The sequence below is a fragment of the Mytilus californianus genome, unplaced genomic scaffold, assembly GCF_021869535.1.
Source record: "Mytilus californianus isolate M0D057914Y unplaced genomic scaffold, xbMytCali1.0.p SCAF_3, whole genome shotgun sequence".
NCBI lineage: Eukaryota > Metazoa > Mollusca > Bivalvia > Mytilida > Mytilidae > Mytilus > Mytilus californianus.
Window position 1 is genome coordinate 95,479,655 of NW_026262679.1, and position 18,926 is coordinate 95,498,580.

General features: G+C 32.5%; 1 protein-coding gene across 1 annotated transcript in view; it reads left to right on the forward strand.

Moving 5' to 3' along the window:
* Positions 1-584: 584 nt before the first annotated feature.
* LOC127735500 (uncharacterized) overlaps positions 585-18,926 on the forward strand; it is a 35,470-nt gene continuing 17,128 nt past the window's right edge. The window contains exons 1-6 of the mRNA XM_052245680.1: positions 585-704; positions 1,488-1,666; positions 2,914-3,102; positions 14,431-14,562; positions 16,265-16,364; positions 18,514-18,713. Coding sequence (XP_052101640.1) covers positions 640-704; positions 1,488-1,666; positions 2,914-3,102; positions 14,431-14,562; positions 16,265-16,364; positions 18,514-18,713 — 865 coding nt within the window. The 5' untranslated portion in view covers positions 585-639. The remainder of the gene's footprint in view (positions 705-1,487; positions 1,667-2,913; positions 3,103-14,430; positions 14,563-16,264; positions 16,365-18,513; positions 18,714-18,926) is intronic.

Below are 18,926 nucleotides of genomic sequence, written 5' to 3' on the forward strand. Positions count from 1 at the left end.
CAGGTTTTATTTGACCTTGACCTCATTTTACGGTTCATTGGTCAATATAATGTTTTCATGGTTTGGTCTATTTCTTACATACTATACGCAATAGGTCAATTATATTTGGTGTATGGAATGGTTATAAGGTGTACATGTATTTTTGCAGTTTTGTCCAGTTTTTTGCTGTATCAATTACATACTACTTTTTTTATAAAATTACAAAATGATTTGAACACTTTCAATAATTTGTGCAATGACAATTTCCTTCATGATCCCATACCAAATCCCAAATCTTTCACGATTCGATCGCAATACTTGATCACCATAACTCATTCTTTCACGATAATTTTTTCTCGATAAACCGAATGAAAGCTGTGTACTTTCTATACCTGTATATGCATTTTTGTTATATATATTTCTGTTTATACATTTACAAAAATTATTTATCTATATATGTATTTTTTCAAAACATTTCTCAAACAAAATTTTCGCAATGCAATGAACATTGTTATTTAAAGGATTTTATGTTTAAAACTCCCAGCTACTTTATTATCGACTTATTTGTTTAAAAAAGTTTGAAATACAGTTATTAGATATTCACTTATTTCAGTTGAGGAGCCACCTCTGATCACAAGTCATTTCGAAGAATCCTACTACATGAAAGAAGATGATGATACACCAAAAACCTTTCAATGTAGTTCATCTGGTAACCCGGTCCCAACGTAAGTTTGTTCTTACCGTTTCGTACAGTAAGTATCAGTTGACCTACAGTCACAAATGAGTTGGACATCAGAAATTATGATAATGTAATAGATGAGGGTATATTTTATGTAATGTACAAAACTACAAAAGAAAACATATAGTTTTTATCCAATAAATGAATTTCATTTGTCTCTACTTGACTGTTCAACACTGAAGAGAAAGAAAACTCATCGACATAATGTTTTATCTTGGTTGTTGTTCATGATGGTATTTAAGTATACTACGAAAACGCTTCCCCAAAAATGTTACTTTGGGTAAAAATTGTTAACAAATAAATGGAAAAAAATTTCGTTAGAGTCTGGATCAACATAATATTAAAAACTACGTTTCATGAAAACAACTCTTAAATAAACCGTTTGTGAAGCAGGAAAACATTGTTGTCTTTCTGTCCCTTTTATATATTCATATACGAGTATATTCTCATCCAGTCTTCTCATCCAGTCTTGCAGAACATGTTGTAATTTTTTGATAGACTATGTCCCGACTGTGATATTTATAGCTAGAAGTAGGAGCCAAATTGGGGCATCATCGAACCTGTTCCTTTAGATCTAGAAATTATATTTGTTTGTCGTTTTGATTGAGCCGTTCGTCACAGTAAAAGCGTATTCTGCATCTGGCGTCTTTTAAAAGTACGAGTGAAGCCTTTTACAGTAAGGTAAATAATAGAAATAGAGAACAAAATCAGAAGTCTTCACATGATAAAACAACGCACGCAAACATTACATTGTGTATATATATTACAGATTTCAATGGAAAAAAGACGATCAAGTATTACATAAGAGCCTACAAATTTCCACGAATCGGCGCACAGGAGAACTGACAATAACCAAACCCTCAATACGTGACTTCGATACATATCAGTGTTTTGCCACAAACAAATATGGAACAGCAGTCTCTGCAGCATTTAAAATAGAAAGAGCAGGTATGTTTATTTTATATTTAAATACATTAAGAATGTTTGGTTTTTCAAATAATATATTTTTAAAACATGTCTATCGCGTTTAAATCAACAATGTTAACACCATCTGCTTACGATTAAGATTTAATGGGTGTGTTTATTTAATAACTGAATAAACTGTAAATAAACTATCTAGAAGTGCCAGAGAGTGCAAAAAGACAAAACATTTTATTTAAAGATATGTGTTCTTATGTCTAAATAAAAATAACAGCTACAAACTGCTAATTCGTTAACCTGTACTCGCCTTTATAACACGGGTGCCATTCGGTATATCGAGAAAAATTATCGTGAAAGAATAATTGACGGTGGTCAAGCATTGCGATCGGATCGTGAAAGATCTGGTATCGGATCATGAATGCAATTAAGTGTAATTCTACTTCAAAATCTGTGATAAAATCTGCTGTATTTTCAAAAGACGGAACAAAGAAGAAAAAAGAAATATGTCTGTCAAAATGATTCAACTTCCTTAATAATACTGTGCACTACGGTTAAGAAAATATGCAATAATCTTTAAGAAAACACTAAAGGCGACATACAATCCTATGCAAATCATTTGACCTCTATTTGTGAAAGGTAGTATGTCCTGTTAGAGAACAGGACATACTTTTGAAAACATCACCTTTCAAATAATAGAGGTCAACCAAAATAGGGACACTCCAAGTAGAAAACAGAGAGAGAGAGAGAGAGAGAGAGAGAGAGAGAGAGAGAGAGAGAGAGAGAGAGAGAGAGATTTTGGATGCATCAGCTACGTACTCTTGAACTAATGTACTGAATGAGAGAGATGAAAAACAGTTTTAACAAAAACCAAAGGAATAAATCTTGAACTTCATACTATTTATCTAACACATTTATTTGTGTTGATCTATTAAATGTACAATAAGCTGCAAAAATATATTTAAATGACATGTACGATAAGCTGCAAAATTTTCTTAATTTCTAAAGATTTGCGCAACATAACTAAAGAGATTCATTTGTTGAAAGCCTACAAATAAAGATAATACATAGTAGCTTTTAATAATATTTCAACCATGTTCTATCAAAGATTAAAGCTCGTGGATTCCTTAACTAATGAGGCAACAATTTCAAGAAAAAAGCCAATATTTTATGTTATACTAATCAATTTCTAATTACAAAACTAAACCACAAGAAAAGCATTGTTTCACTTTCGTTGATTTTCCTGAACAACCACTTGTACCTTCTTTTTTTTTTAGTAATTTCAAGTTTTAGTGACACAGTTGAAAGGACATTACCAAATGCTTACCAGTATAGGAACTTGTCTATACCATGTACGGGTAAACCAAGATGTAAACCTGATAACGTGTGTAGGGTTGAATGGAAGTTAGGGAAAGGGACCAGTAATACTATATATGAAACCAAACGAATAGCTATTGATAAAGATGGTAAGTTCTTTTTAGCCATCAGTACAAAAAACTAAATTAAATTTTTATTTTGATCTCCTGATATACTTTTTAGATTCACATTCATTTATTGATTTATTCATGATAGTATAATACCGTTAATTTTATAACTTTTTGAACGACGATTCTGATGTGAAAATTATTTCTCGACACATATTTTTTATTTTCTATCAAATGAAAGCAGTTTAGCAAAGTGGTTCAGCATCAAATTTCGTTACATTTAAGTTAAGGAAGTTAACTGTGAAGTAAAGAAAAATTATGAATCAGAGGCAATAGTAATTTAGCGATGTTTAAATCTCATAAATTCATTGAAAAGATTAAAATTAATGTTAAAAACAAAAACTGAAGGAATCACATGAAATCCAAAAGGACCGCGACCGGATGCGTCGGCAAGATAATCATTTCCAATTGTGCATGCATCACCCGTCATGCAAATCTACACTCAGTCAAAATATCGAAATCGGTAATAGTAAACATTGGTAAATTTACTATTCATTAACTACTGTGGTATTAAAAGATCTTCTTACACCGAGAAAAACATGTCGGTGGTCAGTTGGAAAACTGATACATCACGCGTATCAGTCAACCAATAAATGATGGTGACCAGAGCGGCTATCACATTAGAAACATTAAAAACTGAGAATGCAAAAAATAGACGAGACAGCAAATACATATAGACAGTGAAATGTCACAGACAACATATTAAATTAAGTAGGGTTTGAGCAAAGAAATAAAGAAGAATGAGTCTCCGTGATTGTGATGTATGCCCTTATTTTACAGTTATACATTTTTTGGCTTGTGAGAGATCTGTCTACCTTCAGTTTTGAACTCTGCAGAATAGTTGTCTCAGTGGTAACCATACCCCATCTTCTTATTTTATATTTATTGCAAGGTTTATTGCTCGTGCTGTGTAGATGCAATAGAATGTGTCTCTGTGCTTGTGGTGTATGCCCTTATATTTTACAGTTATCGTATTTTTTTGCTTGTGTACCGTTAGTTTTGACCTCTGGTGGATTGTTGTCTCTTTGGCGATCATACCACACCTCCTTATTTGTATATTTATTGGAGGGTTTGTTACTCGTGCTGTGTCGATTCAGTACAATGTGTCTTTGTGCTTGTGGTGTATGCCCTTATATTTTACAGTTATCGGGTTTTTATTGCTTGTGAGAGATCTATGTACTATTAGTTTTGACCTCTGGTAGATAGTTGTTTCATTAAGCAATCATACCACATCTCCTTATTTTTATCTCACCTGGCCTAAAGCCCGAATGAGCTTTCCTCATCACTTATAACAGAACATGGGTGTACAATGCAACGCTATAGATATAGAGAAAATCTGACACGAGATAAATGTTCAGAATGTTGAGATCTACATTCTACCATCAGAACTGTCAGCCGATTTCTTATGGGAGTTATTGCTTTTAAAATGCAAATTTTACCATTTAATGCAATTTAGCCTTTTATCTTAAAATTATAATAGAGAGAAACTTTTAAAAAGCAAAAAATATCAGCAAGACAAGATCTACAAATACTTCTATATTGTTGAAATCGTTGGTTGACTTTTTGTAGGAGTTAATGCCCTTAAATGACAAGTTATCCAATTGTATGTGTTTTTCCTATTATGTTGAAAACTATAATAGATAGATGGAAACTTTAAATAGCAAAAATGATAAGCAAGACAAGATCTACAAATAAGTCAGCATGGCCCACATCGTCAGTCAACTTGATAGGAGTTATTTACCTTAAATAATGATATTTTACCATCTTTTTGCCTATTATCTTGAAACTATAATAGATAGATAGAAACGTTAAAAAGCAAAAATGATTAACAGGAAAGATCTACAAATACGTAAACATGACTGAGATTGACAGTTAACTCTTAATGGTTATTTCCCTTTAATTATGATTTAAAGTCAACAGTCGCAATAGAGGTTTCCTGATTTGCTACGTATCAGGTACGGTTGGTACTTAACTCAACCGTTAGTTTTGTTTTGGAGGTATCATTTAATGATTGGGATTAATTTATTCATCATGATAAAATTAAAGAAATCGAATTGCATATTAGCAAAATATAGCATCATTTTTTATTTGATAGCGATTTCACCGTTTCTAGAACACTTTGTTTGTGATTCTATATAACATTATTTATTTAGGGCACACGTGCATGAATCAAACAGACCTTACACGATCTGAAATGAGACGGCCTTTAAATTCTAAATATAGATTTGTTTCTGTGTTTAAAGTATTGTTTTTGTTTTGTTAATATATAAAGAAAAAAGTTAGAAGAATATTTTCTTATATTACGGATTACTAATGTGTCGAGTTTTGTGATTGGATAACAACACAGAAATGTCGGTATATATTCAGGAAACTGCCGGGGTATATACGACGTTTTTTTTACCCCAATTGGAACCTCAAAAACTTTATTGAAAAAATATTCTTAAACAAACTTATTAGTAAGGGTTATCGTATTAATGTTGTAATTAGATCTCTGAATATAGTTTACATTGGCACTAATATCGATTTTGTCATTAGCAAATTAAAACATAACTAAATTTGTATTTTCTTTTCAAACGGGATGTATAGAGACACACACACGTTCATTTTTATCTATAAAGAAGTCACTCCTAACTATCCTACTACCTGTCGATACATTTATTTTTGGCATTGCACAAGTCATGTGTTCTTTGACTGTTCATGACGTTAAAATACTAAATCCCTGGGATGTGTTTTAGTTGATTTCAGTCTCTGATGCATGATGTTTTATTATTAATTGTTTTGGCTTTTAACTAGCTGTCAGTAACTGCGAGTACTCTCAAATCGTACTTTCTTTTTAATTTGACCTGTTAATACTATTTGTAATGCTTTTTTTGTTATTTAATGTTAACATGGATCTTGTCTATATACCAGGTTTGATTATTTGGTATTACTACAAATTTTTACTTCTTCGTACTATGAACATCAAAACTATTTTATTTCTCCTTAAATTCTTGCACCTGTACAGGAAGTTTTATCTAGCACTTATTGTATAGTTTTATTGTTGATATTCACCCCATATGTACCAAGTGTTAAATTAGTTTTATTGATATTAAAGAAATTTCTTGGTATTCCTAAACGGAAGATTTTATACACACAGAAGAAGAAGTATACTTAACAACAAAATTATTTTCATTTACCTGTGTATAATATGACGCAGGTTTTTTCAAAAGTGATGGTTTTCTTAATATTGTTTAACATTTCACAGTGGTATCGTTTACACCTGTTTATTTACTTTTGACCTCAATTATTTATCCCTTATAATTTTTATTAACTATGTATTTGCATTCAGGTATCACAGATCAAATTTATTCGTTCATTGTGTGTTAATTTACGTTTTTTTATTGAGTTAAGCCTTCCAATTGATATTTTATAGTGTGTCTTTCTATGTTGTGATGTTATACTATTGTTTCAGAAAAGGGAGAAGGTTTGGTACCATTAAAACGTTTAATCCCGCTGCAAATGTTTGCACCTGTCCTAAGTCAGGAATCTGATGTACAGTAGTTGTCGTCTGTTTATGTAGTTCATACGTGTTTCTCGTTTCTCGTTTTTATATAGATTAGACCGTTGGTTTTCCCGTTTGAATGGTTTTACACTAGTAATTTTTGGGGCCCTTTATAGCTTGCTGTTCGATGTGAGCCAATGCTCCGTGTTGAAGGCCGTACCTTGACCTATAATGGTTTACTTTTATAAATTGTTACTTGGATGGAGAGTTGTCTCATTGGCACTCATACCACATCTTCCTATATCTATTAAAGAAGAAAAAATATTTGTCAAGATGAAAAACTTGCATTTTTAGAATTACTCAAAGTATTAAGGAACAATAAACATATACTAAATATATATACAGCATGGGAAATGTTTAACAAATACCTGGTACTGGAAAAAATATTAAGGCAGGGGTAATCCGTAATATATGTGTAATCCAGGTTTTAGACAGGGTATATAATGTGACATTCCCGGCTTAGGGTTTATATCCCTTCGCTTTTCGGCTCAGGGAATATAAACTCTAAGCCGGGAATGTCACATTCGGCGAAGGGGATATAAACCCTAAGCCGAGAATGTCACATTATATACCCTGTCTGAGACCTGAATAACATATAATGTATAAACAGAATAATTAAGATACAATCTATGAACGACTTACTTAAAAACGTGTTACTGATGTTGGTTATATACGTTAACATGTCAAAATTGTGTTGAAGATTTTTTTCTTGAAAAGATAAGAGAGCTGGGATTTTATATTGAGTGGGGGTGTTTTTTAATCAACAACTGAAGATTTTTTTTCTAGAAATGCATTCTAAAAAAGTAAACTGAAAATATTGAAAAATAAATATTTACGACTCTATTGCCGATGAGAAAAAACCACCAATGTCTAGAAATGTTGAAATAAAAAAACGAACAATTGTCATATAATTATTGTAAATTGCACTAACACTCTTCTTGAAAAAGTTTACGAGCGTATCTTATAATTTAACCCTTTCTTCGTACTTTTATTATTGGTAAAATCTCTCATATATGTTTTTCATTGGATGTTGGATGTGTAGTGATTGATACTTTAGTCTTAGATACATGATTTTTTATTAGTTGTTATTGGCTTTGAACTAGCTGTAAAAAAACTGCGAGTACTCTCAGATCTGTACTTAGTGTCTGTTTTGTTGTAGGGATGTAAAAATATCCTGCCACGTCCGTGTTTTTGTTACTTGTTTTTCTGCTTTGTATCGATCTGATGAGTTAAGCCCTTTTCAACTGATTTTTATAGTTTGTTCATATGTTGTACTGTTACACCACTGTCACAGGTTAGGGGGCGCCCGCTAACATGTTTAACCCCGACACATTCTGTATGTGCCTGTCCCAAGTCTGGAGCATGTAATTCAATGGTTGTCGTTTGTTGCTGTATATCAAATTTGTTTTTCGTTCAGTGTTTTTTACATAAATCAGGCCGTTAATTTTCTCTTTTGAATTGTTTTACATTTGTCATTTCCGGACCTTTTATAGCTGACTATGCGGTATGGGTTTTGCTCATTGTTGAAGGCCGTACGGTGGCCTATAGTTGTTAACTTCTATGTCATTTGGTCTCTGGTGGAGAGTTGTCCATTGGCAATTATACCACATCTTCTTATTTTTATAAAAGAAGATGTTTGTGAAAATGCTGAAAAATATAAGAATGGTAAAGATAATAAATATTTCAAAATGTGAACTACAATATTTAATGGTTTTAAAGAATGTGAAGAATTGATACTGATTATTAAAAAAAGATTATACTGCAGCTAGAACACTTCCTGTTGTCTTTATCTACCAGATATAGTAAAAAAAGTGATATTTCGTGCACTATAGAATAGAGAATGGAAACGGAGAATGTATCAAAGAGAAAACAACCCGAGCAAAGAACAGAAAACAGAACAAGGGGTCTTCAACGCAGCGAAAACAAATCATGTCGCGTCACTTTTCTTCACAATTTGGGGTTCGTTAAGGCATAAAAATGCGTTTTATATTTTGTATAAACATTTTCACATCTACATTTGTAGCCATTTTTAGGTGCAGTATAAAAACAATGTTAGTTGATTGTCAGAATAATATCAACTTTTTTGTATTGGACACGAAACAGTTGAAGGGCTAAACCACGCCCTTCTCCAGTTTTAAAGCTTGATACAAAAAGTTGATATTTTTCTATTATTGACCTATTATTGTATATTTGTTTTTACACTCTATATATTTATTTGACCATTTTGAGAGACTTGTACACACATCTAAAACCCTCGCACGGTCGGCTCTATTCAATTGTTTAAAGTTTTAGAATTATATAATCATTAATACATTATTAATGAGGTTAATTTTGTATGTTACAATGGCTCTTATTAGTCCCCTACCGACGAAGTCGAAGGGGACTTTAGGTTTGCACTCTGTCTGTCTGTCTGTCTGTCTGTTTGTCCATCCGTCAGTCCGGCAAATCAGTTTTCAACACTTTTTTCTTCGTGCTTAAAGATATGGATTTGATATTTGGTATATAGTTTTATCATGACTAGTTACAGATCAAGTTCGAATTTTGTTCCGGTCTGATGATTTTGTGAGGAGTTATGGTCCTTGGACTTTGAAAATTCACGCAAGTAATCAGTTTTCCGCACTTTTTTTTTGTCATCCTTAAAGATATTGATTTGATATTTGGTATATAGTTTTAGCATGACTATTGACTAGTTACAGATCAAGTTCGAATTTTGCTCCGGTCTGGTGAAATTATACAGAGTTATGGTCCTTGGATTTAGAAAGTTCACTAAATAATCAGTTTTCCACACTTTTTTTGGTCATGATTGAGGATATTGACTTGATATTTGTTATATAGTTTACACCATGACAAGTTAAAGATCAAGTTAGCATTTTGTTCCAGTACAATGAATTTTTAACCGGTAGGGGACTATGTATTGCCATGCAAATTAATAGTGAATACTCTCAGAATGCTTGTTTTTTTATGTTTTCTAAAAGCCTTCCTAAAAAATTCCAACAAATTCATTCTATAATGTATTAATAATATAACAGGCGAAAATCAGATAGATGATAAATGTGCATTTTTTTTTTGCTTCTTTTTGCCTGCGATTTATGGGGAAATAAATCTTAATTACAACCGTTCGTGCAACGGTTGCTTGAAAGCATAATCGAGTACACACAATATTGTTTGCTATAAATACAAAAAAGATCCACGTGAAATTAATACCAAATTGCAGCTAAAAATCCTCCAAATACTTTTGATTATGTTTCATAAAACCTACGTTGACAATAAGTGTATACATCAATTATTTTCAAAAGTTCAATGACCGTATCAAATTTGGAAACCTCTATTATGCGAGTAAGACGGATTACGATCCGGCGGCGGCGAAGGTATAAACTATCTGTATAAAGCTTTATATTGCAGAAAGTAGAAGACCTGGATATTTCCTACCTTGTGTGCCGATACCTTATGCTACGAAAATTCTGTCTGTGACAAAAAAAAATTATGTCCATTGTCCTTGAACTCATTTTTATGTTTCAGTGACTGCTTGAAAAAAATATGTTTTTTTTGTCATGTGAAATACTCACTGGTTATGAGTATTAAGATAACTGTATTTGGTATATATATATATATATATTTCCCTTGTAAGGTCTACATGTCTGTCAGACGGTTGCCTATGATTGCTTAAATCCACTTTATTTGAACTTTGTTGGATAGTTGTCTCATTGGCAATCATACCTCATCTCCTTATTTTTATATTAATCTGACCTCAACCTCATTTCATGGATCAGTGACCATGTTTAATTTTCGTGTCCAAGTCCGTATGTCAGATTCCGTAAATTGAGAAATTATGGCATGCATTTATTATTGCGATTTTGGAAGAATGAATAAAAATGCGAGATTAATTATTGCGATTTCAGGAAAATCTGCATACAGATATATATGTATCGGATATCGCAATGCGAGTTCATATGTTTGCGATCCTCGCCCAGTCGTATTATTCGCATTTATAAAAACATTGCAATGTTTCTGAATTTACAGTTCTATAAGCAATAGAGCCATTATATTTGGTGTATGGAATTATTGTAAGATGTACATCTAGACTGTCTGGTAGGTTCGATATAACCTTGACCTCATTTTCATGGTGCATTGGTCAATGTTAAAGTCATACGATATTTTACATTTGAAAAACAGTTGAAAAATATTTCATATACTTGAATGTCTCAGTTTTGCTATACAACACGTGTACTTGGGACTTTCTTTAAAAGAAAATCCTTTATCGTATCAAAATCTTTAGAAATGTACTGCTATTGAATTACTGTCTTACCGTATTCTAATTCGCCAATAGCTTTAACTTCCGTATATGCAGTGACATTATCCACAAAACCTTTCGCTAGAACTGCACCACCAAACAGCGCAATTGCGAGGGAAAACTGTAATAAAACAAAAGGTAAACAAATCGAAGTTAGATAGTGTCAATTGATTCCGAAAAAAATTTTTGATTCACCAAATCATTTAATAAATGTTATGACAAAGTTATATTAACAAAAAGAAACGCATGAAAAATATACAAAAAGTTAAACATCTTTCTATTGCATGTCTATCATCTCACTTATTTTTCATGTGCTCCATGATTCTGTGTTGATTCTTTATTAGGGTCACGTTCGGTAAACCTCGGAAATAAAACACGACAGTAAATTAGGAGGGAAAGTTCTCAATGAATGAAATATTTCTTCTCGATTATATGTTATGGATTCGTATTAAATGTAAACAATCGTGCATTGAGGACTAAGTCTAGTATATATATACATGGATTGGTTCATTAATGTCCAGAACATATAATTTTAAAGAAATCGTTTCATATGACTTTTCATCGGTTTGTTAGTTTATCAGATACTATAAGCAATAGGTCAATCATATTTGTTAAATGGAATGAATATAAGGTGTTGTTTACCGAGTCCGGAAATTTAGATACGATCCGGGTAAACTTATCGATCCTTTAAATAAACTTATTCTAAAAGGTTACCAATTCAACACTGTAATTAGATCTTTAAATATTGTTTTTATTGGTATTAATATTGATTTTGTTATCAGTAAATTAAAATCAAACTAAATATTATTTTATATACATACATGTATGCACATTCATGGCTCTACAATCTGTCGATACCTGTATCTTGGCATTGCATAAGGTCATGTTTTTCTCTGACTGTTAATGACGTCTTTACACTAAATCCATTGGATGTTGGATGTGTACTGATTGATATTCTAGTCTTAGATGCATGATTTTTTTATTAGTTGTTATTGGCTTGGAACTACCTGTCAGTAACTGCGAGTACTCTCAGATCTGTACTTAGTGTCGTTTTGTTGTGCGGATGTACCCTGTCACTTCCACTCTATGTTTTTGTTATATGTATTTCTGTTTGTATCCATCTGATGAGTTAAGCCTTTTTCAACTGATTTTTATAATTTGTTCTTATGTTGTACTGTTACACCACTGTCCCAAGTTAGGAGGAGGGTTGGGCGCCCGATAACATGTCTAACCTCGCCACACATTGTGTATGTGCCTGTCCCAAGTCAGGAGCCTGTGATTCAGTGGTTGTCGTTTGTTTCTGTGTATCATATTTCTTTTTCGTTCATTATTTTGTACATAAATAAGGCCGTTAGTTTTCACGTTTGAATTGTGTTACATTTGTCATTTCGGGGCCTTTTATAGCTGACTATGCGGTATGGGTTTTGCTCATTGTTGAAGGCCGTACGGTGTCCTATAGTTATTAATTTATGTGTCATTTGGTCTCTTGTGGAGAGTTGTCTCATTGGCAATTATACCACATCTTCTTATTTTTATGTCTGTTTGGCAGAGTTCATTTGACATTGACCTAATTTTTTTGGTTGATTGGTCAATGAGAAGATTTCGTAGTTTTGTCAGTTTATCAGATACTATAAGCAATAGGTCAACTAATTTTGGTTTGTGTAATGATTGTTAGGTGTACATGTCTATCTGACAGGGTTCATATGACCTTGACCTCATTTTCATGTTTCAATAGTCAATGTAAGACTTTGTGGTTTGATCTCTTTCGAGTTTATCATAAACGATATGTCCACTATATTTGGTGTATGAAATGATTGTACAGTGGACTTGTGATTGTGATACTTGTAGTAAAACCTTCATATTACAGACTTTCAATCATAAGTAAAACAGGCGAAGCATTTCAGCGTATGTACGCTTGTAACCAAAAAGTGGTCATTGTTGAAGATGCAGTTGAGCGACACAGGCTCTTTAGAGCCTTTAGATTTTTTTTAATTTAAATTGATAAATTAATCTGGTGGACTGAAACTGTAAGATTATCCTGTTCATAACTGCATGCATTTTTCGTTGCATAATTTTGTTGAAGAGACCACTTGATGCACATCCAGTGATTTGGAAAACAACATTTTATAAATTATAATTATCTAAGAGCATTAAAGGGCAGATTGTTACCCTGAATAAGATTCTACAACCGACAATATGGTACCTCGAGTGTTTTAAACCAAAAAGTTGAAAATAGTTGATGGGTTTTATCTAGGAATGTCAACGAGTACTCGAGTATTCGAGTATCGCTCGGTAGTACCGAGAATCGAATACTAAAACGATACTCGACTAATCGGTTTCCTGTTAGAATATTGCTGTCTTCTTTATATAAAATATATCTTCTTGAGAACCTCTATTCGGAAAATTAAACAGGCATCACTGATTAATCATACTAGAAAATAAAATATATTTTGTTTCGAATGCTTGTGCTAAATTGTCATTTCAAATGCCTCCGAAAATACGTGGGCTATACCTAGGCTAATACTTTGAACTAAACATGTCTTAGCCATTCCGTCACATCGGTGACGTCAGAGCAAATATTTTCGTCTGCAAGACTTTAATTTACAAAGTTGCAAAACCGACTGTCCCCAATAATAGTTGACAAGAAAATGTTTCCAAATAAAATAAATTTGTTGCATCCTCTTGTGACCCTCAGTGAATGGTTAAACATCTAATCCTTACGCCTATGTAAACATTAAATTTGTTTTCTTAACGATTACGAAATACTATTGTTTGACATGATTTTTCCTTGTTATAATTTTTTAATAGGTGTTCATTAAATTATATTGATTAGATTATTGCTTTTTACTTAATAAGCACTTGTAGGTAATGAGCTATTAATTATGGTGTGTAATTCCTTGTCCCAGATACTTCTGTAGATGGTTTTTTTTGTACGTTGAACAACAAACCACAGAATGTAAAATACCAATTTTTGTGTTTCCGTGTTGTAGATATATTCCCGAGCGAGTACTCGAGTATCGCTCGATAAAACCAACGAGTACTCAATTAGTAATTGTTCACCGAGTTGACATCCCTAGTTTTATCTATTCTATAACCCGCTTAATTTTTATTTGGTTAATACGAGAGGCTAACATTAAAAATGTAACAAAGTGAGTCATTTGTTTAAGGGGAATGTTACCCTCATATTAACTTATTAACACATACAAACTAGCATGTTAACATTAAGTATTAAAATAAGAACGGTCTTCTGTTTGTCAAACCTCTTTTGTCCATGGGTAAGTGTTTATTTAACTTTGAATAGATTTAATATATTGAAAGTAATTGTTCACATCTTTGCTCGTTGGTCTGTGGATAGTTATAGTTGCGTCATGGCAATCATAACAGGCGTCCTTGTTTTTATTCGAAAGTGTAGTGAGAAGAACTGGAAACTGGAAGTTTAAGGCTTAACCTTTTAATTTAAATGTTGTTTGTTGAATAGGTACTCTGCATTTTTTGTACGTTGACCTTGATGATGGATCTACAGCAGCTAAGCCTTATGCATGTGGTGTAAACAATGAGCTGATGAGAGCATTTTACAAAGGCGGCAATGTCATCATGTCAGTCTTTAAAGGTAATGTATTAACAAGCCATACTTTTAGTTAAATATGTTCACAGGCAGGTAATATACAATGGTGGCAATGACATTATGTAATAAACAAACAAACAAAAAATTTCAGACTCGATAACTGCAGACGACTTCCTTATTAACTTTACCAAAACTATTGAATATCGATTTGAAACCCGGTGCAAATTTGTAGAGCACCTGCTATATCCCTCTTCTCCGTGAAGAATCAAATATTGTTATTGCAAAATGACACCTTAACAATCCCGAATATATGTAACATTTTGTTAAAATCGTCTTAATTAAAAAACAAATACTAGTAAGTCTCTTTTTCTATCAAAATCCTTAATCCGACACTGGATTCGTTTTACACTTCTCTTTTGCTGCCACCAGTTTTGTTTCCAAAATGAAAATATCACTTCAAAATTTTGGAAAGGCAGGCCGGGGACGGATGTCCGAGTCGTTCCAAGGGAGAAAATTTTCAGGACGCGACACATTATTAGCTGGGAAAGGTATGCCAGGGCTGGCCGTCCGCGGCGCTGATGCGTCCGTAGCACTTTTCTTGATTTACTTTTATTTGGAACCCTCAAACCGAAAAAAAAAATGGAGAGAAGGATGTATAAAAACTATAAGTACCCAAATATGTGAAGAGCAATATAACCGAAAGGGGCCTAAACATAATAGCCAAATCCATCTAAGGTCAACTTTGCCTAATGAAGATGTATCCTAGTTTTTTGTATAATTTTTAACAGATAAACAGATAGTTTAAGAACAGTAAGCTATAAATCGTGAATGTATCGATGCACAAACTATTGAGCTGATGGTATCGACTCTCAACAGGTTCGTACTAACGGCTAGTCAGGACTAGACGGGAGTATTCGCCCAAGTAAAACCGGCAAGTTGTTTTTTTTATACAATTTCTATATGTAACAGAGAGGAACAAAATTTGAGATTGTTTAAATATCTTTAAATGGTTCCAACCCCTATTTATAAACCATGTAATTTCTTGTGTGTTTTTTTCAAGATAAATTGAATGATATATAGGGGGATTCCATTGGGGTCATCCATACATCCTTCTGTTTGAGAGTGTCCCATTACCGTGTAAATGGTTAGGACCCACTCCCCAAAAACTTTATATGTTCTTTTCTGTTACATTAAGATTGTGTCCTAGGGTGTCATCCCAACCCCTGTCATTTGATAATGTTTAAATATCTTACAAATGGCTGTGTTTTCTTGTTCGACACGTTGAAAAGAAATACATGATATATAGGGTTACTTCCCAGTAGTATTTATTAATGGTGATTGCGTTTTGGAGACTTTGTGACAATACCCCATTACAACCATTTCTTAAGCTTGTTCTTATTGTATTTCTTGACTTTTAGTGTTTTTTTTTGGTGTTTTGTAACGTTAATAACACATGTTTAATCCTCTTAGTTGTTTATCCCACAAACGACACATAGACTATGGAATATATAACCATTCTATTGTTTTCCATCGTCTTACACCGCACGATATTCTCTTGTTGAAGCCATAGGTCGCATTCTCTCTTATTGACTTTTAAATATTAACCAACAAAGCCTAAAACAGATGTCTTTCTGTGCCGTTTTTATTACACTAATTCACTAATCTATGAGAACGGTTTTTTTTCTAACCTTTTAAATACTGAGTTGATACGTACGCGGCTTAATCATATTTCTATATCTTATTTCAGTTACAAACCCTTCTATAGTTAAACCACTAATACTTTTCGCACAGGATGTTCATGGTTTACTTGGGGGAGATGCTGAACTACAGTGTGTTTTTTCCGGATAGTAAGTTTTATTAAGATACGAAGATGTGGTATGATTGCCAATGAGACAACTTCCTTCAAGAGACCAAAGGACGTGGATGTAAGTACGGTAAACTATAAAAAGCTCTGACATTACAATGTCAAATGTTAAAAATTCACGAGCCTAAATGATAAGACAACAAACGTACTCGCAGTTACTGAAAGCTAGTTCAAATTAAGCTAATAACAAGTAGTTAATAAATCATGTTTTTCCATATTTTAATAACTACCAATGCAGCCACATCAAACGCATTTAATGTAAAGATATATCAAAAAAATAACGAAGTCCAAGAGGGAAGTCCATAACACCTGACAAAAGCAAACAACCGATTTTACCAACCCTTGACACGAATAGAAACAACTGTCATATTCCTGACATGGTACAAGCATTTTCCGAAGAAAATAATGGGCTACAGGCGTCATAAACATTTATCAATTATTGACTTTTGACGAGGTCAATACGGTATATATAGACCTGTTTATACTATGTTGATCGAGGACTATTGATTTTATAACATTAAAACCATACTGTATTTCATTTTAGAAAACACTGCTGACTTTGTCAAAACATTTATACAACTCAAATTAAAGACAAATATTATTTTTTACTAGTAAAATGCGGTATACGGATATTTTTTTCACTTTTTATAAAGCTTCAATAAGAGAAATAAAAGAATAAAAAAATGTAGACACTCTTACTTTTATTGGCAAAAGTCCCATCATAAAGTATTTAAAAAGTTTAACAAACTAACATTATGATTAAATAATGCTCCTTTTATATTGATGTAAGATTAGAACTGGGTAGTTATCATATTGACTGCTTATTAATGAATTGGCTCTTAAAACCGGAAAATTGCTTTCTACTACACGAAGCACTAAATTTTGCATAAACTTTACATAATTCAGAAATATATTCATGATCTTCCTACTTTTGTCATGAAAAAAGTCAGACTAAAAGAAAAGTTGATGGCGAAAATATGTTTCTAATAACAAAAAAGAAAAATACTAGATGGTTTAAAAATAAAATCTGGAATGCTCATTTGAAAAAAAGAGAAAAGATACCAAGGAAGCATTACAAAATCATTAGTCCAATAAAAAACGGGAAATACCATGGCAAAAAATATAAATGACGAAAGGACAAAACAAAAATTACAAAACATCACATGCAAAATTAAAGACTGAGCAACATCTCTTTTGTTTTATTAAAAAATGTAGATATTAATAATAGTATTAGTTACACAGTGTGCTAGTGACCTAATACGATATACATGGGGTCAGTAAATTCCATATGGGATGAGAGCGAAGGAATTTACTGACCCCATATCTATCGTATTAGGTCACTAACACACTGTGTAACAAATTTATCTTAACATGTGGCATTTAGACTAGTGGCCAATCAAAGTGATCAAGTCTTCAATATAATGAACCTAATTCCATTGGTAAATACAAAAACAAATGCCAACAATAACAACTTGTTAGCTTTTAATGTGTTTTCTGCATTTAATTCGATCTTTCATCATCAATGTCTTCATCTGTTGTCCGGGTGAAACGTTTCAGATTTCTCCTCAACTCCGTGTTGTTTTTATAAAGGGACATAACACCACTACTAAAATAGACCACGCCTACTAACCCCATATGAAATATACACGGTCGCTTTTAACCAATGATATTCCAAGAAATGTATAGGAGGTAAGATAAGTCAAATTGCGAGAGAATAGTACACTCTAACGGTTAAATAAAGAAAAGAAAAACCTTAAACCAAAGTTACTTAACGGTAACTTTAAACATATGTAATTGATTTGTAAAGGTTCCTATGTTGCAGTCATAAACATCCAATTCTAAGTGAACAATAGTATTTACCTTACTGTCATTAAAAATTCTTTTAAACTCAAATATTGACCAAATTTTTCAGGAGTACTCATTTCTATTCCTTCAAAAAATCTGAATTATACATGTTTTACTTGCCTCAACAATGTTTTGTTGCTCTCTTGATTTTAAAATACATTTGAGTTTTCCCTAGTTTGCGTTTTTCAATTATTCTGATCTGTTCCTCAATGATAGGTTGCTATTTACAAATTTCCACCATTTTAACTATGATACAGTTATTTATTAAACTGTTTATTTCATGGTAGTCCCCTTCCAGATATTGAATGGTATTCGTCTGGCTTCAATCAACCAATTCAGCCAAGTGGCAAATATCAATTCACTGATCCTAGTGTCAGGAGAAACCTGAGAATAAAAAATTTAAACATAACCGATGAAGGAACGTATATTTGCCGAGGCGTCAACATACTTGGTACTGCTCAAGCTCGTATATATGTCAATGTAACATGTAAGTATCAACCATCTTTGATAGTATTGGGGCTCTAAATTATTTCATGTTATAGAAAGAATATAACAAGGAATTAATGAAAGAAATAAGTTAAATAAAGAAGAAATGCATAAGAACCATTTACCAAATAATAAAGATAAATCGACAAACAACATTCTAGTACACAGAAAAATAAAGGTTGAGCAACGCGAAAAAAAAAAACAAAAAAAAACT